General features: G+C 34.6%; 2 protein-coding genes across 2 annotated transcripts in view; one reads left to right on the forward strand and one right to left on the reverse strand.

The window, feature by feature from the left end:
- Positions 1 to 3,774, forward strand: part of LOC132706108 (uncharacterized) — a 70,386-nt gene extending 66,612 nt beyond the window's left edge. Inside the window, exon 9 of the mRNA XM_060677219.1 lies at positions 1,949 to 3,774. Coding sequence (XP_060533202.1) covers positions 1,949 to 2,264 — 316 coding nt within the window. The 3' untranslated portion in view covers positions 2,265 to 3,774. The remainder of the gene's footprint in view (positions 1 to 1,948) is intronic.
- A 554-nt stretch (positions 3,775 to 4,328) lies between these two features.
- On the reverse strand, positions 4,329 to 25,089 carry LOC132706112 (rabphilin-3A). Its single transcript, XM_060677229.1, has 13 exons — positions 24,533 to 25,089; positions 22,642 to 24,475; positions 19,679 to 19,767; positions 15,504 to 15,642; positions 15,266 to 15,450; positions 14,512 to 14,753; positions 12,146 to 12,194; positions 11,123 to 11,253; positions 10,947 to 11,062; positions 10,263 to 10,661; positions 9,317 to 9,534; positions 6,668 to 6,876; positions 4,329 to 5,667 (listed from the first exon to the last, which is right to left on the reverse strand). The coding sequence occupies exons 3-13, from the start codon at positions 19,756 to 19,758 to the stop codon at positions 5,576 to 5,578; spliced, it is 1,860 nt and encodes a 619-aa protein (XP_060533212.1). The 5' UTR covers positions 19,759 to 19,767; positions 22,642 to 24,475; positions 24,533 to 25,089; the 3' UTR covers positions 4,329 to 5,575.
- Positions 25,090 to 25,363: the final 274 nt, after the last annotated feature.

Here is a 25,363-nt window from a genome sequence, read left to right on the forward strand (position 1 = left end):
TAGCTAACGTTTCGTCAATCATCCTTTGGCTTCTTCAGAGCTTGACTGAAACTGGCTCGTATTTTATTCTGTGCCTGCTTATATATTGTTTGAAGAGGGCGGTGCTAAATTGTGACAGGTGAAAATTGTTAGGTTGCTTATAGATTTCTATAGACTCTCGTATTTTCCGTTGGTAATAGAATTGATTATATGCAAGAATTTTAGTTTTATCGAATAAAATTTTATGACTGGTGTCGTGATTGTGTATTTCGTGATAGAACGCTTAATATCTTTAAATTGGAAATTATTAGAGATAAAAGCAGAAGTAAGGTGTTTTAATTCTGGTTTCAATGACTTGGGCTGGGGTAGCTTCACGGCTCTGTAAACACGAGAGTTGATAACCGATGATTTTTGAGTCGGATGCTGATGTGACAATGCATTAAGGTATCCGTCTAAGTGCGTAGGTTTTCTGTAAACACAATAACCCAATGTTAGGTCTGATTTTCTATTGATAAGAATATCTAAGAATGGGAGGTTGTTATTAGTTTCTATTTCAATGGTAAAACTTATGTTACGGTGTATAGAGTTTAAATGTTTAAGAAAATTTACTGGGGCTTCCTGATCATGAGGCCAAATAATAAAAGTATCATTGACGTAATGTTTTCATAATTTTGGGTTTGAGTGGAAGGTATCAAGAGCTTTCTTCTCAAAGGCTTCCTTTCGCGATGACTGGTGATAGTGGAGAACCCATAGCTGTTCCCGATGTTTGTTCAAAAATTTTACCATTATAAGAAAAATATGTTCCGATTAAGGTGTGAAGGGTTGGTTCCAGACTCTCGGATTTTAATATATCTGAAGTGATGGTGAGAGGTTCAGGAATAGGAACTTCAGTAAAGAGGGATTCTACGTCGAAACTAATCAGAATACCTTCTGTATCTAATGTAATCCTTTTTATTTGATAAATGAAGTGATAGGAGTTAAGTACGAAACTGTCAGTTTTCTCTGTAAATCGTTTTAATAAGGAAACTAGATATTTTGCTGGAGAATATGTTGGAGAACCAATGGACATCGAAGGGGTAATCCTAGTTTGTTAATCTTTGGGACTCCGTAGAGACGAGGAATTTTAGGGTCATGAGAGGTAACAGATTTTTTGACGGAGTCTGATAGAGAAGAAGCCTTAATGATAGATTTAAGGATGCGTTCCATAGATGACGTAGGACCTTTTTTAAGTTGACGTTATGATTCGTTTGTAAGAATATCTTGAATCTTTTCCTGATATTCATTTCGGTTCATCACCGCCGTAGCATTTCCTTAGAATTACGATGTCTCGATTTCATTTTAGAGATTTAAGGAAATGCGTTCAGGCTTTGTAGTATTAGATTTAGGGGGTTTTGATTTTTAAGGGTTTTTGTGGGTTCAAATCGAATTTCATTAGCTCTTTGAGATGGTAGTTTGTTTAGGATAGACTCGAAATTTGAAATGATTTCCTCTTTTGAGATAATACGTGGGGCATGCATATGGGGCAAAGAATATATTGGCAAGACCGGACGAAAAATATCAACTAGGCTCAAAGAACATGCAGAGCCTTAAGACTAAGACAAATAAACTCATCGGCAGTTGCCGAACACAACCACGAAACCGGTCATAAAAATTTTATGCGATAAAACTAAAATTCTTTGACCAGCGGAAAATCCGACAGTATATAGAAGTCTATATGCAACCAAACAATCTTACCCGCGATGAGAATCAGTTATCCGAAATGATGTTTATGCCCCTCATTTAGCTCCTCCTCCCTCAAATAATATATAAGCAGGTACAGAGTAAAATGCGAGTTTCAGTCAAGCTCTGAAGAAGCCAACAGGATGATTGGTTTTATAAAAAGTAATAGTAGTAGTAATACTTGTGGAAGTTTCTTTCAAGAACTAAAACGTAATATTTTCCTAGGTGTTCATTTTCGCTACATTTTCAGTAAACCATTTAAGGCCGCACCCCCAAACCAAGACGCCAAATCCATCACGCATTATAAACCTTTGCAAGGAATTCGTCCGATGGGCGCCAAAAACAAGAGTCATCTCTATTCGACGAGAAACGGACTCTACACGATCCAGAGTCAGTCGGACGACAGCCGTAGATCCAGCGTGAGCGAGGGAAAGAAGCTGGCCATCGAAAACGGAAACCTAGAAAATGACAGCAGCAACAAGGAACATTTCCAGGACGACAGTTACTCCAACGTTTGCAAGAAAGTCAGCAGTAACATCGAGAACTCGTTAGGCTACTTGCCATGATGCAGAAGATAAAGTCTTTCATTCAGTTATTCATTTTTGCTTGACTCTCGAGACGGGTAACCCAAGAATTTCTGCGTATTAAAAAGAAAACCCCAATCCGCGCGATTTTCCAAAGTTTTGCTGGTATTTTTAAACCTCTTTTTTCTTTTTACAGAAACTTCACATCAACTTCACCGAGTTTTTTTTTGCTTAACTTAAACAGTTTAAAGTTGAACTCTGAAGAAGTCCACAAATGATTGGCGAAATGTCAGTCAGCAGTCTTTTCCACAGTGTTGTGAAAACCCACCACAGCTCAGTCTTGAAGAATTTTCTTTAACATTAAACGACGTTTGTCACACATGGACTGACCAAAACTAACCATGCTGTATTTCATGCTAAAAAGTAATTAAACGAAAACGTCTTCAAGGCGGAGCTGGTTTTCTCAATTGCGCACAACTTTATGCACAAATGTTGCCAAAAAAGTTCTTTAAAGCCTTTTAGAAAAAAATAGAAGATACAAAAATTTAAGAAGTCTCTCAATCACCTCTTCAATTTATGGTGCTATAATGCGATTGATCATTTGTCGTTATCTTTCTGCACAGCGGAATACGAAGTCTTTTGCGTCTTAGAACCTCCCTAAATACCCGAAACTCATCTCATAAGTCCGCAGCTATCTATGTAGAGACTTTCACACTATTGTCTCCAGACTTTAGGTACTTCATTAAGATCAGCCTGTAGTTTGCAATTCTAATCTCCTATTGAAGATGATATTGGTTTCAAAATACGTAGGTTTTGCAGCGCAGTTTTCAGATGTTGAGTTTCCTTTCCCTTAAGTTTTAAAGTGTGATTGATTCTTTAATATATTTAGGAGTTGGCAATGCTCAATAGGCTCAGCATCGCCATCTTGTAGTAATCAGAATGTACTCTAGCCGCCAGTAGTGTTCAAAAAGTGGCAAAGTAAGAGGAACTTTGTTTTTTATGCTGGTGGGGTATTTAGCTGAATTAACTCAAATCTGAAAAAACTAACACTGCTAGTTCAGAAAAGTGAGTGTCATAGGCATAAGGATGATGAACGCAAAACTTAACGAAGATGGATGAAAAAGTCGCGGTGGATGATACCATCCATAATTTTGGTTTACCCATTTCGAATCACATTTAAGTTCATTACTCCTACGTTTTAAATATTAAGCTGACGCTCAATTTGTTTTATATTCAAAGTCGCGTTGAAGTCCTTCGAATGGACTAAAATTTGTCCTATTTTTTACTTCCTATAGCGTAGATGGTAGTTAATTTGCTAGACGTAATGCGATTTAATACTCGAAAATGTGTGTATATTAAACCAAAATGCCATATCTAATTGTAAGTGCAATATTTTTTATGGGGTCAAGTGCAATTAAGTTATATTGGGGCAGGTGGCAATGGGGTGGTGCAATATGGGGTTTTAGTATATTTTACACAGCGTCGGTTCGTGATCGCATGTGCAATACATTTGTTACGTTTACGTTAGACATTAATTATATTTTTGATTTGGTGCCGTTGCGTTTTTTTTTTCAAGCACAGGTAAAAATTATTTCGAAAGGCGTACAACAAATAGTTTATTAATACTGTCGATAACTTTCACAATAGTAAAAATAGCTCTTTCTAACACTCAGCGTGAAACCTACACATATGCAAACAAAGTAAAATTATTACGAGTTCATGATTTTTTTAGGTAGCAATTTAATTTTTCCAGATGTTTAGATTTAGGCCAAAATAAAATAAATATCAAATGTCAAATTGCCAAAAAATCTATATATATAGGTATATATATATATATATATATATATATATATATATATATATATATATATATATATATATATATATATATATATATATATATATATATATATATATATATATATAAAGTAAAAGTAAAGTAAAAGCCACTTGATTTCAATTTTTCAAAAGTATAAAGGTTTTCTCTTATAATGACAATAAGCCAAAAAAAATTTAGTGGCGTGACTGTCTATAGTTAAATCGAGAACTTCTTTTTGTGAAAAACGAAATGTCTATCTAAAACAAAATATCTAGATTATAGTTACCAAATAGTGTCTTTAAAAAAAAAATATCAGAAGACTTTTATTTATTTAAGTTTACGTACTTCGTATTTGCCTTTCGATGTTTCGAAATATTTTAATTAAACAAATAGACAATCATTTAAGTAAGAAATAATAATGATAATAATTCTTTGCATGCCGTCATGTTAACTATTGACCACCAAGCTATTGAAAAAAATCATGAAATAAAATTTCTTTAAAAATGATTGAAGATTGTAAGAATAATTTTTATTTGTATTTTTTTTAGGTATATTTTCAAAAAATTGTGCTATACTAAATAAAAGCACTTGATGAATAGTACATGTGTGCTAAATTTCATTAAAATATCTAAACTGGTAATACAGATATTAAAAAATATATTCCATTTTTAAAAACTTTACCAATCTGTATGTCAAAAATTAAGATGCTTAGGGCATAGGTTCACGTGCATATTTTCGTTTGAGATTAGTTATTAAAAAAGTTACAATTCACTTAGTTTTTTTTTCTAAATTTCGACTTTTTGAATATCGACTGATGCAAATGAGGCATCATCTTCAGTAAGTGATACAGCTGATGATCGGGAACATGTTGAAGTGATAGCAGTAAAAAATCCAAAAACATTCCGAAGAAAAATGAAATAATCACATTCACCGTGGTCCTAATTAACTTTTCTGATTTTTATGTGCTGAAAGTGTGAGAAAAATTTCTTTGCTTTTCTTGAAGTCTTTTGCAAATTGCAAAAACTTTTAAAAATTCATTATTTGCATTTGGTTCAATGTCAAGAAAGTTTAAAGTAATAGATGGTCTTTGTGATTAGAATTTTCCAAGAAACCCGCATTATATTCATGTTGTCCCCCAGTAAGATTTGGCGATCTTGTTTATGACTAAAATGAACTCGAAAATCGTGGTACTTTAGTCAGTTTACTTTTATTTAGAAAAAAATCTAATTTTTATGACTAAAAAATACGAGCAATGGAGATTACGATTAACTCGCTAACAATTTTATTTATCAATGAGTTGTTTTTTGGTCGAAGCACATGTAACAGCAATAAAGACTATTGCGACAAAAATAAGAAAACTGCACTTTCTAGATATTGTCTTCGTTTTCCTAAGCCATATATAATTTTTCAATATTCCGTACCAATACCCAAAACCAAACGATATCAACGCGGACTCTCGTCTTCAACACCGTCAAATAAATACACAAAAAGGCTATAAGAGCGCTAATAAACATATGTTCCTGCAAATAAGAGGTTAATCAAGCCTGTCTTCAGTCAGACTATGCCACTGCTCGTGTCTGTGGTCAGGGTAGCGGATCATGTCAAGCCAATGTTTCAGCCTCTGTCCTGAAAATAAACACATTAGATTATTTGCAGACAATAAGGAAGACAAGGAAGCCCTCAGAATATTATCCCGTTGGGATTATCAGCAGGATATCGACTAATACTAATAATTATTCTAAAATAATGTAAGAAAGAACCAGAAGTGCTTCTAAGATTGGAAAAAATAACTTTTGAAGAGGACAGCATTAATTATAATATATAAATAAATACTTTTCGATAAAACTCAAAAGTCACCTGACTTTATATCCTAAGGATATTCTGAGGCATGAGTTTGAACTTTTTGTATTCGGGTTGGACTCTCATGATCCAAGCAAAACCCGCAGACAAAATCACAATAATAAAAGTTAGACAAGACAAGTAACTCACATAAGTTTTGTCTCAAACTTTTGCCTAGTATATATTTATTATTAGAAAGCATCTTCAGTGAGCAGTACAACTCCCAGGTTCTAGTGTCATTAACTTTAATATTAAATCAGGGCGCATGATTTTTTATAACTGGTAAATCGCATAGTCTTCGCCATCAAAACAACAATAGCGCTGAGCGTCATCGGCAAATGCTTGCACCCTACTGCACATAACGCAGATCAAAATGTCAGCAGTATAAACTAAAAAGAGCAATGGCCCTAAAATGGAGCAATGTATTATTAGAGAATATTCTTTGAAACCTCTTTGATAGATATGATTCTAATTAAGCTACACGATGCTGATGAGAAACTATGAACCTCGGTATCTGCTGAAGATACAGCATGGTCTAAATTTGGAAAAAGTTGCGTATTTGTAGGGAACGGGACTTTGACAATAACGATTGCATTGTTTTCTGACTTCTTCAACTTTCAACTTCATTTTTTATACTTTTAGTTAAAAGTAAAATTGCGTCTTCTCCATTATTTAAAGGTACTTTGACGTAGGTGCTGCAAGCAAATGACGTAAACAACCGTCACCGACTGTGTCACAGATTATTTAGAAGATTTTTAAATGGTTTTGCAATAGAATGGGGGAGTACCTTTCGATCCGGAGCCGCCCAAAATCAGTCCGCCTAAATAATCGTTGCTTTTGCCGTAATCTTTATCAAATACGGTTATGTACAGACTCTGCATGTAGAGTTCTGTAGGTCTGGTTTCGAAGACGAACTCTTCGTTGAACACCGGGTTGAGGTTCTTCCATTTGATTGAGGTTTTGTGTTTTCTGTTGTAGGGATCCGGTTTCAGCTGCCTTCAAATAAAAACGTGCAGGATTAGTTCTCGAACTCCTTAATTCACACTTATACAAACATGTGTCCTTAAATTTTCAAGATTACCCAGATTAGAAAATATGTTTAGTTTTCGAAATTATTTTCTTTGCGTCGGGTTAAAACCGAAAGAAAAAATATTTGCTTGGGTATAAAACAATATAGGACACCCAATTTAAATACAAACCTGTCAGTTTTAACTACCAATTAATTGAAGTCCACGCCATTGGTAAACTAAACATTACCACAGTCCCACATACTTTTCTCAAAAACAAAGAAAACCACGCAAAATAGGTATAAAGGGCAATATCCTACCTTCTTCTATTACGCCCCGGTGTCGACAGAGAGAGCACAAATTACCGTATAATCACAGTAATTTCCATTACAAAACAGGGTCGCATGTTTGATTTTTTTTTAACATTGGTGTGTTTTGTTGTATAAGACAAGAATACTGGGAAAAATAGCCCAGTATTAGTTCCAGTTTTGGCTCTGACGATTAACATAGTCTCCGATGAATGATTTTGATATTGGCAAAAGGAAAATGAAAGCTTGTCTTGCTAGTATATTGAAAATAACTGTTTGATTAAATAATTTGATCGAGCCTACTACTACACGTTTCACTATTTTTGACAAGGCATATCTTAAATCAATCCCAGAGGCAAAAAATATTAAAATATTAAATTCCTTATAATGATTATTAACTCCTTAGCTAATTTTTCAAAGAAACTTTCACAGGCTACTGTAATACTTTTTACAAATCTTCTGGATTAATAATGCGTGGGCTTTTGCTGAGTCGAACTTGCTGACTTTTCGCCAATCACTATGTTGGCTTCTTGGATTCAGTCAAGCTCTGAAGAAGCCAACATTGGCGAAACGTCAGCAAATTCGACTCAGCAAAAACCGACGCAGGAGGGATCCAGAAGAGCATTAGAAGAGTTCAGACTAATTCTCCCCAGTCACTCTATTTATTGAAATCGGTATCTAATTAAAAACAGAAAAAGACTGCTACTCGAACGAGCAACAGGTTGCACTGTTCCTGTTACTCTCTTTTATTTCTATTTTGTTCTTTCCTTTACAGGTGTGCGATTTTTTCTCCCTCTTGTTTTAGTGTTGCTTCCCCAACAGCGTCAGCCATTTCAGATATTCTTTGCGTTTCAGTTTAGACCGAAAAATTTAAACTATGTTTTTTTTATTATTAAGATTTACATGACACTTACTTCATTGTTAGACCTTTTCCATAACTTCTTTTCGTTGTTTTTAATTAAATATGCCACAGCAAGTGACACTGATGTTATAATTAACTATCATTATAATTAATTAATAATAATATAACTATTAATATAATTAATAAAACTTGATGAATAAAATACCTCCGAAACAGTTACTTATTAATGTCGCTCCATTTCATTTAGTTATTTATTTATTTTTTTTTGGTGATATTAAGTCCTTCCTACGCAGCGATCTCGGAACGACATTTCGTGTATTCTCAAGTAATCTGTGAAGCTTCAATCTAATAACGATAATTTAGGGAGGGAGAGGATGGTTAAAAGCGAATCGGAAAGTATTTTTAGCCTGGTTCGTTCGCGAAATGCTCGCTTCAAGTTTGTATCCGATGTCCAAAGGACTGGAAGACTCGACAGAAGAAATAAACACAAATTTGAATATACAAACCAAATGATAATTTTTAATTTTAAAAAATATCTACGTAATTTGAATACTTCACATCACGTGCACGTGGACTTTAAAGTTCGTATAAAAATCACTATCGAAATTGAACAGAATAACAAAATATCCAAAATCTCAAACATCAGGTGACTACAGGTTGAAATGCGGATCTTGTCCTAAAATTTATATTGGACAAATAGGCAGATCCTTCAAGAAACGCATTAACGAACATAAAAGAGCGTTCAAAAACAATAGTCTAGATTATAACACACTAAAACCCAGAAAAACACATTTTTGACGACAATTTTGATATTTTACATGCAGCCACAGAGTTTGAGCATTTACTTTCTATTAGTGTTCTGCCAACAAAGCGGTTTCCGATATTTCGATATATACAGTATTTGTGCCCCAAAGATCTGGTTATAGTTGTAAAAGTGCCCTTGCAGATGTAATAGATGACACTTTTGAAGCTTATGATTTAAACAAAATTACTGCCCTGGTTTTACTTGATTCTAGCACAACCTTTGACATGATACTTAACGAAACACCCTTCAGACTCTTAGATGTTAAAAAGGAACTACCCCATAGTGGTATTTTTGGTTCACTTTTGCGATTTTTTCAAAATTTGGCGAAACAAGATACAATAGTTCTCGTCTCAAAAGGTAGGAATAGAAGAAGTATTATCTTCAATTTTGTAATGCTTAAATAATGGCTTTCTTCTACCATTTCAAAAATACACACCAACACCAATTTACTCACAATTTCACAAAGGGATCGGAGAACCCGTTATTGTCCATAGGCAGGAGGTTAGCGCAACGTAGAACTGTGACCAGGAGGGCTCTCTTTTTTGTCGAGTAGCACAGCGACAGCAAAATTTGTCCCCTGGACCACAAGTCGAAATCGAACCACTGATTCAATTCGGGTGCCGGCAGAGGACCCTTTTGCTCTGGCCTTAAGTTCTCCAACGGGACTGTCAGCTGCAATAGAGAGACACGTAAGTTAGCCATGAAATATATAACAAAAACCAAAAATATGGATGAACTACACTTCACAGTTGTTTGAAAATAGAGACGACAAACCCATTTTGAAATTATTGAAGTGCAACTGGGTTCAGACGTAGTTAAAGATGGAGATATATATGATCTGTACTTGTCAAGGAACTGCAAACTGCCGTCGGATGTTCTTAAACTAATAGGAAAGGATCGATAACAGATACCCAGTAAAATATCGAGGAAACTGGTAGTAGATTTCAGCAGACGAGATCTAAGCTTTGTACTGTTGAGATTAGAGGTCTGTGGACGTGGATATGTAGGAGAATATAGATAGCAACCAGCGTGGAAGTGATGGGCAAGTGGAAGTGATAGGAAGTGATAGGAAAAACTGTTGTACATGTGACATGCCATGAGGAGTCGAATGCTTCAAACCAGTATCCAGGGAAAAATCAAAGGAGAAAACTCTGGACTGCAAAATTTACCCTGGTTGAATTTTTAGTAAACGTTCAGCTGGCTCTGCAAGTTCTTAAAAAGCTAATTATCAATATATTATGCTTCACTCTGTATCGAAGAGAGGATTTATTAAATCAGAATTGTTTGATATTAATAGGCAACGCAATTAAAAGACAGTGAAAAGGAGTGGTTTTCTATTTTTGTTGAAAAGGAGAAATATAAAAGGGTTATGTCCCAACAAGACCAACCACACTACTTACATATATCGTATTTTGAACCTTTAATTTCGCCAACTTGATCCTGACTTCCCCCATATAGTCGTGTCCGTATCTATCATCGTCAACAACTAACACGTGAAGGGATTTGGTGGCCAAATCATTTTCAGTAATATCATAGAAGGTCAGATTTTCGTTGAACTCTGGGTTTCTGGTCTTGTGCACCGTCTTGGTTCTCAGTCTCGTGGACACTTTCGCGTTGGGCAATATATTCAGTTTGCAAAATGGATCGGACAAGCCGGCAATATCCATGGGCATCAGGTTCTTCGCCCTGTAGACGGTACAGTGTAGGGTGCTGGACATTTGGTCGTAGTTCAGCGAGAGTTCTATGATGCCCATAGATGTGTCTACGGGAGGCTTGTGGTCAGCGGCGTCGGTAGAACTCTGAGGAGGAAGTGACATGAGTGGTAATTGCTGATAATTGTTGGAGATGTAGTAACTAACTACTACATAATTACGACTGATGTGCCACATTTGGTGCCACAAAAATACCAAGAATAGGTAAGCAGTTGTTGTGAACTTTGAGATATCAATTCTTATCCAACGACTCAGCGTGTGACTTGACAATCATGACCGCACAATCACACCAAAAGCTTTTTGAGGATCTGTAAACACTGCCATTACTTTGCTTTGAGTATCACGGTCACAAGTTATTTTAAGTTAACTTACTTTCATACTACTGGTACTGGGAGACATCTTCTCTTCTGTACTCCTGGAGTCGCTCCAATTCCATTCGGACATCGATCTCGAGACCATCGACTCTCGCCTAGACGCCCCGAGACTATCTGGAATATCCACAGAAGAAATATTTTTGTCTAAAAATAAGCATCGCTTCTTGGTGTTACCTGCTTCACCTTTAACGTCATTCCCTGAGTCCTCCCCCGTTTTGGAATCGGTCAGAGTAGTGGATCCTACGTAGCTTCTCAATGGTTCGAGCTCCTTTGAGATGTGGGAGTCGCTCGAACTCGTCTGTCTACTAAATTTCAGATTTCAAGTTATACAGGGTGTTTCACAATTAGTAAGCTAAACTGGAACAGTATGGTATGGAAAACGTTATTAGACGGTCAAGTAAAAACCCAAAAACCCAGCAACAAACCTAAAATATGACATAAATGAATGAAAACCGTAAAAGAAGTTGACTTTTGGTAGGCATCTCCACTCTATGGGTTGTGATTGAAATAAAAGTTCGTTCGTCTAAAATAAACCCTAGTTGCGATTGAGTAGCCTGCCACCAGACCGCATCTCAATACCTTCATCTTAACCTAAAATATGAATAAAAGAATTGAAAGCTCAAAAGAAGTTGGCTGTAAGTGATATAAAAGTTTAGTTCCTTATTTTTTTATAATATCATAAAAATTGTTACTACGTTGCTATATCCCTATGTTTTCAAATATTAAATAATCTCACTTTTTTTAAATAAAAAATTAGCTCGAATCTAGTCCAGTCTAGTTTACCCACTCATCAATATTTTAAGCAGTATATTTGGACTTGGTTATGAGTAAAAAATCAAAATACTGAATTCTATAAAACACCTCCTTATCATATTGAATTTCATCAATCTCTTTTAGAAACTGATAAGAGATTAGACTACTGTAATTGGCTAAATCTATTATATATTTATAATACTTTCTTTCAATCAATTTTGTTGTGTTAATGTTGGGCTAGACTAGACTAATTAAAATGCGGTTTTCACTTTCACTTCACTTCAACGAGTTTCAAAGCTCAAAATTACGCCCTGTGGTGGCCATTTCAGTACATCGAAATTAGTTTTTTCCCCTAACTCTCTTAGTTAATCTATCAACCATATTAACTGCTGCCTAATGTGCTCGGTTAATGACAAAATAAGCTTTAGCGGCTCCAAAAATTACCTGAAATTGTTAGACATTACAAAACTGCCACTCTCATGATCGAGAATATCTGAAACATAAACGCAAACATGTATTGTTATAACATACATTGAAAAAATTCCAAAAAAATCGCTAGTCTTTGAGGCCTTGAGAGAATCGATATTTTTCAAATTAAAGTAATCTGAATATATTCTTTAATTTCGAACACTTTGTAGCATCTACTTCAAATTCCCTTGTATATATCTTTTACATCACCCTCGAATAACGGTGATACGTGAGATCTTCTTTTAATTTTTATTATAACAGAATGTGGGAGTTTCTTTGAAAAATGTAGAAACACGTTTAATAGCGTTGCACGCGAATAAACCAATATTTGCCTTTTTGACGTTGAAAAAATCGAGCCAGCCTGTTTATGAAGTTTCATTTTCAGTGCACGAAAATACGCCCGAGCCGCCAGACTGGGAGGCAAACAAAATTTCTGCCCGTATAAAAAGATGCAAAACAAAAGATGAAACGATGAGAAAAACATCACAGGATCTAAATATCGATTGAGGCAAATGAGGAACCGAATGAGAACGAATTGCACATGGAATGTTTTTCCCGCTCTGTCGCCTTTATAATGACCCGTTTACATCAGGTGATGGATGGGTCGCCTAATGACAGGATACGAGAAAATGGATTACAGCAGTTAACTCGATTTTAAATTGCCATCCAGAGAATTTGAATATTTGAAAGGCACGTTGTTTGGGCCCCCAATTACGGTACTAGGTAGTTTAATTAGTCAATTTTTTAGGGGAATATCTGAGAGGCAGGTCAGAATTTCTGAGAAATAAGACGTCATTTCCGAGAAACAAGTCAGCATTCATGACTTAGGTCAGACTTTCTGAGAAGCAATTTAGAATTTCTGGAGTAAGTAAAAATTTCTAAGAAACAAGAAATAAGTTCTAAGAAGAAAGTCAGAATTTTTGAGAAGCAGATCAGAACTCCGGATGTAAGTCAGAATTTCTGATAAACAACTCAGATTGCCCAGCTTAAATCAGAATTCCTTAGAAGCAGATCAGAATTTGTGACGAAAGTAATAATTTCTGAAAAAAAAAGTCAGAATTTTTGACTTAGGTCAGAATTTCTGAGAAACAAGTCATAGTTTTTTAGAAAAAAAGTCAGAATTCCTGAATATCTGAGAATCAGGTTTGAATTCCTGGCTTGAATAAGAATTTCTGAGAAACAATTTACAATTCCTGAAGTACGCCTAAGTGATTCAAGTAAAAATTTCTCAGCAACAAGTTAACTGAGCTAAATCCGAATTTCTGAGCAGTAGGTCAGAATTCCTGAAGTAAGTAAGAATTTCTGGGAATAAAATTAGATATTTGGAGAAACAACTCAGAATTTCTGACATTACTCTTTGTCCCAGGAGGGTTTGCGAATGGAAAGACCGGATGTACATTGTAATTCATAAATAATGGACAATTTCTTCGCTAGGTACTAGACACCAAAATATTATTAACATTTGATTTGAATTTTTTCCCATTTTTTAATTTATTTTGTAAATTGGTGATTCATTAATAAAGACATTATCATTTATTTATTTATTTATTATTAGTTTTCTATTGTTCTAATAATGTTTTCATTTTTTAAGTATATTTTAGCATTTACAAAAAATCAAAAAAAGATCTTTTAACTTTATTTTAAACGCAAATTTGTCGTAAAGTAGCTTCCCCTAGAAACGCCCATATTTTCCTGTTAATGGCTCTTCGGCGCTTTCGTAGTTTCTCGAAAAAAGCACTAGACCAAATAAATTATTCAGCTGCAGATTCTCAACTGAGAAGAAAATTAAGAAGATTTGAAAAAAAAAATCTTTTCAATTTTTTTTTTTTTGAGGTATGGATATTTATTTAAGTACAATATATATACAGCGTAAGTCAACGACAGAGTAAAGTTTATTATCTCGTTGATTTCAAGAGTTCCGAGAAAATGGTAAATACAAAAATTTACGAGATTGTTAGGATGCACATTTTAAAATTATTTTCAAGTATACGGGGTGCAGCAAAAAAGCGTGACATGCTTTTTTTTTAATTAAACACGCTATTTTTAAATTTCGTTTTGAATTCGCTTTGTAATTCTTCAACTTTTTGATTACTAACAATACATATCTACTGTAGCACCATTATTTTGAAGGCAGATCAGGTAGAGGTAAGCGTTATTTTGACGTAAAAGATATATGCATCGGAGTTGGCATTGGATACTACAGGGTGTTCAAAATTTACGAATACATTTGGGCCGTTATAAATTGAAAAATCTAGATTTTCTTAAACGGCACGCCATATATATTATTAATTTATATATATTTGGTATTTATCTGAATCAAGTAAGGTATAATAAAAACCAACCGTGGGTACTTTCTGTCCCGGAATTTCTTCTCTGCCTGGTCCAATCGATGTTCCTCTCGTCGTCCGAACTGCTGTCATCGTCTTTGTGCTTCCTGGACATGCGCGTACTCTTGTTCCTCTTGAACCTGCCTTCGTTGGGAAGGATGTATTTGGGAAGACTCTTGAAAAACCATGCTCCGGATTTTTTCCAGATCTCTTTGGTTTCCGCGCAAATGATGCACAGATAATGGTTTTTGGACGGGCTGTAACAATGGGGTTGAATAATAATCTCGGTTTTAAAACAATAATTTTGGTTTTTTGGTAATGGAAATTGATATGCTTTGACAAAATAAAAGTTAATAAAGATGCAATAAAGGTTACGCAACTTTTTTCATATAAAGCCCACTTTCTTCTAGATATCCGTAAATACAGGGTGTTCGGAAATTGATTTCGCGGAAATTTCCAGACAACAGTAAAATCTATTTATCCGAAACCAAATACAGAACACGAACAATTTAAAACAATTACATACAAGGAGTACTCAGTGAAAAGGTTTCAAAGCATCTGTCAAAATGTGGTTTAAAAATAGCTTTTAGAACTAACAACACACTAGGAAAATTTTTAAAAATAAAATTTGAAAAACAAAGCTCTAACTGGGAAAATATCCGGATTTCGAATTTTTGTTACATGACGTACTACCATTACTTTACCGCGTTGAGTCTTTTTCCCAAGTTTCCGAACTCAATTTCCAAACACCTTGTATAACTCGCCCTACCTTATATGCCTACCACTGGAAGCATCTATGACACATTTCTGACAGGCCCATTTCCTGCAATCCATGCACCGAACTTTTTGGGGTCCCAATATGCGGAAGCTGTCGCCACACAACAAACACTGATTTGGGCTCCTACCTAAGGCGTTCCTTCGAAGAGTCTCTAAACGTTCCACCAAACGACCGACCTATTTCAGATGGAGACCTTTCGACCTGAATAAATCTCGCGGTTTCCTCTCACCCTTTCTTGTTCTGTAATGTCCAGCTTTTCCGCCCTTCGTATCACTTGAACGATGGCGTCCTGTTCGTCTTCCCCAAGAGGTGGACCGGTGGAGGAATGTCCAAAACTGCCCGTTTTTACACTCCATCCCGTTTTCAATCTGCAAAAAAATTACTCGAAGGACGTCTACAAATTTCAAATCAGTTTTAAACAAAATTCACCAAATATGTACCAGAAACTACGAATACTTTATTTAAAAAAGGGAAGAATTACATGATCGACACAGTATATTGCCAATTCTGGAATGCATCCTGTAATGTCTGAAACTAAATTGAGAATGCCTGAAACAGGGTTTTTATTTTTTCTAAAACCCAACTGATTATTATTAAAAATGGCATTAATTTCAAAATATCAATTTTTGAAACAATTTGAAGTAGAGATATAGGTCAACAACCTCTGGGTTACCTTTTTTAAATACTGGTATTACCAGAGCTCTTTTTAAAATATCTGTAAAGGTGTTAGCTTGAATACTTAAATTAATAAGTTATTTTTATTTTTGAGATTGTTTATGATTTTCCTAACTTCATGTGCTTAAATACCAAAGGTTTCTTCAATATAATTCCCATCCAATAACTGTGATGGCGGGTAATAAATAATAACTGTGATATTTTGATCCTAGTTCAAACGCTGTTGGTTAAACATGAAATTGAAGCTTGTCGTGCCTCATATTAATTCACGGTAAAACAAAGAACAGCAGCTGCAATTTATATGTTTAACTTGTGCAGAATATTATTTAACCATATATATAAACCACGTTCTTTTCTGCCCATTCGAGCTCCGATAATAGTTGACGTAATTTAGGGGCGACACAGCAGCGGGAGATGCAAAACAACAATTATATCACATTCCGGCGCCAGCGGCGACGCTTGTAAGGGCGCCGCGACGCCTCGTCGTGACGTCCGAGACCTACTTCGTTTGACACAATAGAGGAGGAATTTTTTAATATATAGTCACGCATGAAGGGATTTATTTGGTCTTCTAAACGGAACAACGAGCTGAGTTGTATTAAATAAAAATTATGAACATTAACGTTATTTTAAATAGACCCAGAACTAGTTCTGGATCTATTAAGTAGAGGTAAGCGTCAAAATAACGCTTACCTCTACCTGATCTGTTGTATTGTTAGTAATAAAAAAGGTGAAGAATTTCAAAGCGTATTCAAAACGAAATTTAAAAATAGCGTGCTTAATTTAAATAAAAAAAGCATGTCACGCTTTTTTGCTGCACCCCGTATACCTTTAAATAATTTTAAAATATGCATCCTAACAATCTCGTAAATTTTTGTATTTACCATTTTCTCGGAACTCTTGAAATCAACGAGATAATAAACTTTACTCTGTCGTTCACTTACCCTGTAAACATATTGTATTTAAATAAATAGCCATACCTCAAAAAAAATTGAAAAGATTTTTTTTTTCAAATCTTATTAATTTTCTTCTCAGTTGAGAATCTGCCGCTGAATAATTTATTTGGTCTAGTGCTTTTTTCGAGAAACTACGAAAGCGCCGAAGAGCCATTAACAGGAAAATATGGGCGTTTCTAGGGGAAGCTACTTTACGACATATTTGCGTTTAAAATAAAGTACAAGGATTTTTTTCTGATTTTTTGTAAATACTAAAATATACTTAAAAAATGAAAACATTCTTAGAACAATAGAAAACTAATAATAAATAAATAAATAATAAATAAGGTCTTTATTAATGAATCACCAATTTACAAAGTAAATAAAAAAATGGGAAAAAATTCAAATTAAATATTAATAATATTTTGGTGTCTAGTGCCTAGTGAAGAAATTGTCCATTATTTATGAATTACAATGTACATCCGGTCTTTCCATTCGCAAACCCTCCTGGGACAAAGAGTAATGTCAGAAATTCTGAGTTGTTTCTCCAAATGTCTAATTTATTTCCAAGAAATTCTTACTTACGTCAGGAATTCTGGCCTACTGCTCAGAAATTCGGATTTAGCTCAGTTAACTTGCGGCTTAGAAATTTTGACTTGAATCACCTAGGCGTACGTCAGGAATTGTAAATTGTTTCTCAGAAATTCTTATTCAAGCCAGGAATTCAAACCTGATTCTCAGATATTCAGGAATTCTGACTTTTTTTCTAAAAAACTATGACTTGTTTCTCAGAAATTCTAACCTAAGTCAGAAATTATTACTTTCGTCACAAATTCTGATCTGCTTCTAAGTAATTCTGATTTAACCTGAGAAATCTGAGTTATTTGTCAGAAATTCTAACTTACGTCCGGAATTCTGATCTGCTTATCAAACACTCGGAGACTTTTTTTTGAGGAATTATTACTTTCGTCTGATTCAATCTGGGAAATATGAGTTGTTGATCAGAAATTCTGACTTATTTACGGAATTCTGATATGCTTATTAACATCAACGTTATTTTAAATAGATCCAGAACTAGTTCTTTATAATTTAAACAATTGCTTCAGAGATCCTAAATTTTTTTGCCTATAGATGTGTATGTAATTTACATACAAATCCAAATCTCTTTGGAAATTAGCGAAATTGCCTCTATAAACTTCTAAAATATTTCGAAGCTCATGTTATTTTCAATTTCTGCAAACTCAACAGTACCTAAAATTGTTTTTTGCAATCTACCTTAAATTAATTTATTTAAAAGCACTAAATCTGTTGAAAAAATGGAATCTCCAATTTCGTGAGTGCCCTAGATGCAAAAGAATCATTTGTTTTTATAAATATTCAAATTTCTTTTACTTAATTTGCTTGAAAATGACATCAACACTGTCTCTACGTATCTTAAATTGGGGTCTTTTAAGTAGTATATCGGCTCCAGGGTCTTTGCTTGGCAATAAAACGTATTAAATTCTCAAATATCGGACCTGTTTGTACAAAACTCACAAAAACTGCATTTTGCCTGTTCCTTGTGATTACTACTAACAATGGCAATAAAAATTAAAATAAATTTTCTCATGCGAATCCGAGCACTTCAAAACAAAAGTGACTTAGAACCGACACTACTATTCTACTTAAAAAATTAAAAAAAAAAAATTCTATTCATGATCACGATCAAAACAGCAATTGGAGTTTTTCCTTTATTAGTAAATAATCCGCATATTTCACCTCCTATCACATGACCTAACCATTGTGGTGTTCGATAATCCTTTTTGTTTCGCATGCGTTGCACCAATGACATCCGATTCGATTTAAGTTTTAGGAGTGAGTTTTCTTGATTCAGTTTGCAAGTATATCGGAGTATTTTGTACGTGATATCGTATTGGGGTATGAACGGTGTCCCGTTCACATGCAAATGTATTAAATAAATCAATAGATTAAACTGGTAATCATGCAAAACGCCATATTTAATTTCCTTGTTATCGGCGATGACTGTTCCGGCACGACTATAATAACTGTATGCAAACAGATAACCAAACCATTTTTTTCTCGTTTCTTGTGCTCCTTAATTTTGTAATATCTTGTTAATTTTTCAAAGAAACTATTTACACAAAATATTGGTATTGCAAATAACCACGAACTGAACCTACATATATAGGATTTACTAGGATCGAGTAGAAGCATTTCTTCAGTGACAGAATAGTGGAATCCATTTAAATCAGAATTAATAATGTTGCTTGTTTTAAGGCATTCTCAGAAAAAGAGTGTCATAGGCATAAAGATTATTAGTAATGATGTAATAATCGCAAACAGAGATTGATTTGTTTATTATTACTTTTTGTGCTTTGTTATTTAAAAAAAAAATTACAAGAGACTTCACTGAATTCTGTGTGATAAAGAAAAGCATTGCTAGAATCGAGAAAAACCATTATTTTCTCCACAATGTTAGAGAGTGTAAGCAGACTACTAAAAATTTGATTTTTAAAAACAAGTAGTGAACAACAACTTAACAGTAGCACCTGGGAACTCGATATCGTGAAACAAAACAGAAATTTTAGTTTACACTGTTATTATCTTCTATTTTCAACGCTTAGCAAGGTCCTGCAAAGTCTGCCCGCTGTTTGTGCTATTTCAAAGGCAAAAGTAAATACTCTATAGCCCATTTTGTGTTACTAAATTTAAGTTTTTGCGATTTTAGCAAAAAGGTGTTGCTTAAATTGTTAGGTAATAAACGAATTGCTAACTGTGCTATATTGTTACTTACTTCGCTCGAAGGGCGAGCTGTCGATCATTTGGACAAACGAACCTACTCGAACTCTCACCTGAGCCAAAATCGACCATCATTTGTTAACCCTGAAATAAAGGAGAGTTCATTTTAATTTTTAAATTTTAAAATAATTGTCATGTCAATGAAACAGCAAGTCTTGTCTTAAATATGAAAAACGGCTTTTAATAAGGACGTTAATTCAGAAAATAGGTTAGTTCGGTTCGTTTTCAATTCTACCTTCCAGACCACTTCCGGTTTCATTAGATGCCATATCAATTGTTTCTCAGATACGTTGATTTTTTTTTTTTTTTTTGGTGACATACACTTTTAGGCAGGACAATAATTCTTTTGAAATTTTCTATTTGATTTATCGTATGCATTTTCAGACGAGACAAATTGTATATATTTTCTGCTATAACTTTCCAAAATTTAACTGTCCTGCTTTAGTTTATTACAGGAGCGCTTATCACCAATCAAGAATGGATAAAATGCTCACTTTTAAAAACAGCAATGAATACCAGAAATCCAAAAGTAAAATAATATACTGGGTGTTTCATTTAGAATAATAAATAGTAAAACTATGAAATATTTTTAAACGAAAGGATATCTGGAATAACCCTATATCCCAGAATTTGAAACTTTCAATTTTTTTCTAACCCCAAATTGAATTGACGTTATCAGTTATATTTTCTAGTCACTCTAACCAATGAATTGACTGGTGTTTAATTAAGTAATTATTTGTTTTGTTTGGACGTAATTTATTCTCATTTTGCCGCTTGAAATTTTTGAAATCAAAAGCGGGCGGAAACTCAATTAAGCTCCCATCGAAACCTTGGCTTATATCCGTAACTGAAAGTGACAACTTGTTAAATAACAAAGCGTAATTTAGTTTCGAAATTTTTGTTGCCAATTTGAAATTGCCTGGACTATAAAGTTAGCCGGTTGCAGAATTTTTTTCTACAAAGCTACACGTTTTGAGGCTTAGGTTACATAAAAAGTCGGTTTATAGTACAATTTGTTTAATAATTAAAATTAAATCATAATAACATATCTTCATTTCATTATTTCTAACGGATGTTTCCGGACTTTCAGTTACAGCCAGCAATACATTTTTTATTTTTTCTTCATTTCAGGCTTTATTTCTTGATAAAACTTAGAATTTGTAGTTAATATTTAAAAAAATGATTTTACATTGGTTGGTGGCATTGGACAAATTGTCACGCATGGGATTTGATTTTTTCAGCGATTTTTTTTTCGGTAGATAGCCTTTGCATACCTTAATAGAAGCTGCCAATAAATTTGAAATAGTAATTAATTAATATATATGTCAATGCCTTCAATAATGATAATAATAATAACATTTTTATTTTCTATACAGATAAATAAACAAGTTTTACAACTACAGATGAAATTTATAGAGACACTAAAAAAGTATACAATCATGTAATGAATAGATTATATAAAAAAACTGTTTACAGTGAATCAATTAAAGAGGGATTTTATATCTGGCATTTAGTTTTGGTGTCTGCTGTTAAAAGCATGAACATCTTTATGTTTACTAAGGTGGTCTTTATTTTTGAATGAATATATACCATTCCTGAACATGTTTTATAGTTAAGATTCTCATCGATCGGAATAAATGAGCTACTGGACAATCATCTGTCTGCAAAATGAGACTAGAAAATATTTTCTGATAATGCCAGAATTTTCTTATCGGGATTTAAACACAAACCAACTTTTCTTTGCATTTATTCTGCAATAAAAGATCGCACCTATATGAAAATGAATTTGTGGAAATGGTTTTTAATATCGGACGGGGGTGGCTTTTACTTGATGAAAATCCATTTAACACAAATTAAATTAGAGCAAAAAATGTTCAGATTCTCACAGTTTTTAATGTTTTATAACAGCTGTTTTGGTTTTTTGTTAATAAAGACCGAAAGAGCTGTCAAAAAGCATTGAAAACTGTGAAAAACTGAACATTTTTTGTTCTAATTTGAAATGCTTTCTACATCATTGATACAGAGTGTAAATAGGACACAAATTATCTCTGTCTCTAGAAATATTTACCATATTTTTGGTGTATTGGAACTACCTTGCCCGTTTTTAACTGTAACGCAAATTGACTTTTATAATACGGTAAGTTCTCTATGTACGTCAGCGGTATTATAATGTAGATTAGGCTGTTTCTGATTAAAAAAATTAAAATGCCCATTACCCAAAGTCCTCTCATTTTTAATTTTTATAGAAAGTAAATTGTACGATTCCTCCACACCAACCCTATAATTCGTTTACCACTTTCTTGACACTTATCGTTTATTTAAAAAAATGCTTGTTACTCCTGGCATAAAAGGATAAGTTAACGTTATCATAAGAATACAAAGTGTCATTTTTACAGGTTTTCACTTAGATTGTACGTTAAGGAAATATGGATGGAGGAAAATTATTGCGTATTAATCTCTATTTTCCAAATCGACAAATACAATGTTTGCATAGGAAATTGTCAAAAAATAAAATAAAATGACGCATAATCCAAGACTACAAAAAAAAGACTATAAACAAAAATGTGTAATAAACCGTATCATAAAATTAGTGAAATTAATGATCTTAAAACAAACTATTATTCTATGTGTAGGTCTGTTTTAACTTAGGAACTATGGCTATGCTAAACTCTTATCAGTGAACAATAACACATTTTTCAAGTTATTTTGTAATTCTCGGTTTTAATAATTGAGGTGCCTTGCTTTCTTTTTTTGTTTTTTTTTATTATACTGTTGGTACGGTTTTTTTTTTCGGATATAGTTTCTGTAAGAGACTCAATGTTTCCTAGACTTCCTTTTAGAAGCCGCGTGTGGAATAATAGTATACAAGTTCATCGAAAAAAATTCTTAATTTAAAATTTGATCACAAACAAAACAAAACTACGGATAAACCCTCGAATTATAAAATAAACGGCCTACCTTATGTGCACTCTAGTGTAAGACCCCCGAGGCCTCTCGGATTTTCTTTCTCCACACCATGTCCATTGCAGCAATGTAGTGGGGGTTACCAATCGCAAACACGCGAAAACTATGCGCGGTAATTCGGCCAAACAAAACCCGAGGGCTCATATTATCGCGGTGAAATGACACGCGTTTTTTACCATAAAGTATATAAAAAATTAAATTAAAATAAAAATTGATAAATGTATTCGATTAACCCCGAATCATAAAGAAATCAATATATAGAAAACCCAGGTAATGAATTAATATTTAGTGTCAATATACAAAATAAATAACCAAAACTGAACATACCGCCCACCAAATACAACGGTATTTCAAAAAACAACAAAAAAAAAGAAAATAAACAAAATATGCTAATATTAAAGTTTATCAATTGTGATTAATTGGCCGGCAGAGGACATACCTTAATAACCGGTCGTTTGATTAAACCGTTTTGGGTTCTGACAGTGACTACTCGTGGAACACCGTCAGCACCAGGGTGAATGGAATCAATCCGTCCCAGTCTCCACTGGAGGGGAGGTAAATTATCCTCCTTCAGTACAACTAGAGTACCCGGCGTGATAAGAGTGGTATCTTTATCCCATTTAGCTCTCTGTTGTAAAGAATGAAGATATTCCATATGCCATCTTTTCCAAAATGATTGATGCATTTTGGTCAGTAACTGCCACCTATCAAGTCTATTCATAGGAACACAAGTGAGGTCGTGATCGGGAATAGTTGATAAAGGAGCTAAGGAGAGAAAATGACCTGGTGTTAAACTGGATAGATCGTTGGGATCACTACTCATAGCGCAAAGTGGTCTAGAGTTGAGTACGGCCTCAACCTGAGTGAGAACTGTGTAAAATTCTTCATAGGTAAGTAATTGTTCCCCTATGATTTTAGTAATGTGGGTTTTGACGCTTTTAATGCCAGCTTCGTGTAACCCACCAAAGTGAGGCGCTGAAGGAGGGAAAAATTGCCACTCGATTAATTCCTCAGCGGCTGCTTTAGCCATGCAATCTGCTAAGTATCGAGCTGCACCAACGTAGTTGGTACCGTTATCACTGTGCAGTTTGGAGCATCTACCACGTCGACTGCTGAAGCGACGCAATGACGCAAGAAAGGCAGAAGTGGATAGGTCTGATACCAGTTCCAAATGCAGGCACTTTGTAGAACAACACACAAAGAGAGATAGATAAGCCTTTTGAGTACGGCAACCTCTATGTCTTGACATCAGTATCTGAAAAGGGCCACCGAAATCCAAAGAAGTACATTGAAAGGGCTTGGCTTGGGTAATGCGGAAACTAGGCAAATCGCCCATTTTTGGTTCTATTACCTGAGGATGTGTTCGAAAGCAGCGGAAACACTTATGGACAATACGTTTTATAGCTCCTTTAGCACCCAAAATCCAAAACCGTTGAGATATAAAATAGCGCAAGGCCTGCTGTCCACAGTGAAGGTATCTTTTATGAAAATCCTCTATTATGAGATCAGTCAACCTATGTTTGTTGGGAAGCAAAACGGGATGCTTCTGATCGTAATCAAGTTGAGAGTGAGAAAGGCGTCCGCCTACCCTGAGAAGTCCTTGTTCATCGATGAAAGGAGCAAGCTTTCTTAACGGCTTGGAACAAACACTCTTGTTCGAAAGATTGGAAATGTCTTCATAAAAGGCTTCTGCTTGTACTTGCTTCACAATGCGGAGAAGACTCTGAAATAACTCGTACTCCGTGAAAGGACCCTTTTTAACCACTGAAACCACTTTTAAACGAATGCCAAGAAAACGACGCCAATAAGTAATAAGGCGAAGTATTTTCTGTAAGCATGAATACCTATTCAAAATATCACCAACAGGATTATAGCCTTTTATTACCTTGAGAATGGTCGCTCTTTCTTCTGGTAGTGGTTCGTCCAATTCACCAAGTTCGTGTTTGGGCCACTCTTCGGAGGGACGCGACAACCAAGCTGGTCCCGCCCACCATAAGGGACAGTCAACTAAATCAGACGGAAGGACAGGGCGACTCGCAAGGTCAGCTGGATTGTCTTCTGATTTGATGTGAAACCAACGTTCAGGTGCTACATTGTCTTGAATCTGACTCACCCTGTTTGAGACGAAAGTGCGCCAACGACAGGGCGGTGACCTTATCCAACCTAGGACTATAGTCGAGTCAGACCAAGCATAAATATTTTGTACGTCGGGAATGTTGTAGACATTTAAGGCATATTTAAGCAATTTGGAAGCCATTAATGCAGCACTTAATTCCAATTTAGGAAGACTCAATCTCTTCAATGGAGATACTTTACTCTTAGCATAGAGGAGATAAGTAGAAATTTGGCCATCTGGAGACACGAGGCGAGAATAGATACAACTTCCATAACCTAGCTCTGAAGCATCCCCAAAGGCATGGAATTCTAAACTAACATACTTTGAAATAAAACAATAACGGGGTATTTCTAATGCTGACAGACTTGGCAATTCATTTTTGTAGTCGGTCCACCTTTGGGCAATATCTGCGGGCACTTCACTGTCCCAGTCGATACCTCTCGCCCATAAAGATTGCATTAGCTGCTTAACTAATAGAGTTATGGGACAAAGTAATCCAATTGGATCAAAAATTCTGGAGATTTCAGAAAGTATAGATCTCTTAGTACATGTCGAGTTGAGAAATTGTATGTCGTATGAGAAGATATCCTTCTCTGGAGA

Source organism: Cylas formicarius, unplaced genomic scaffold (genome assembly GCF_029955315.1).
Source record: "Cylas formicarius isolate icCylForm1 unplaced genomic scaffold, icCylForm1.1 PGA_scaffold_8__14_contigs__length_24414737, whole genome shotgun sequence".
Lineage (NCBI taxonomy): Eukaryota > Metazoa > Arthropoda > Insecta > Coleoptera > Brentidae > Cylas > Cylas formicarius.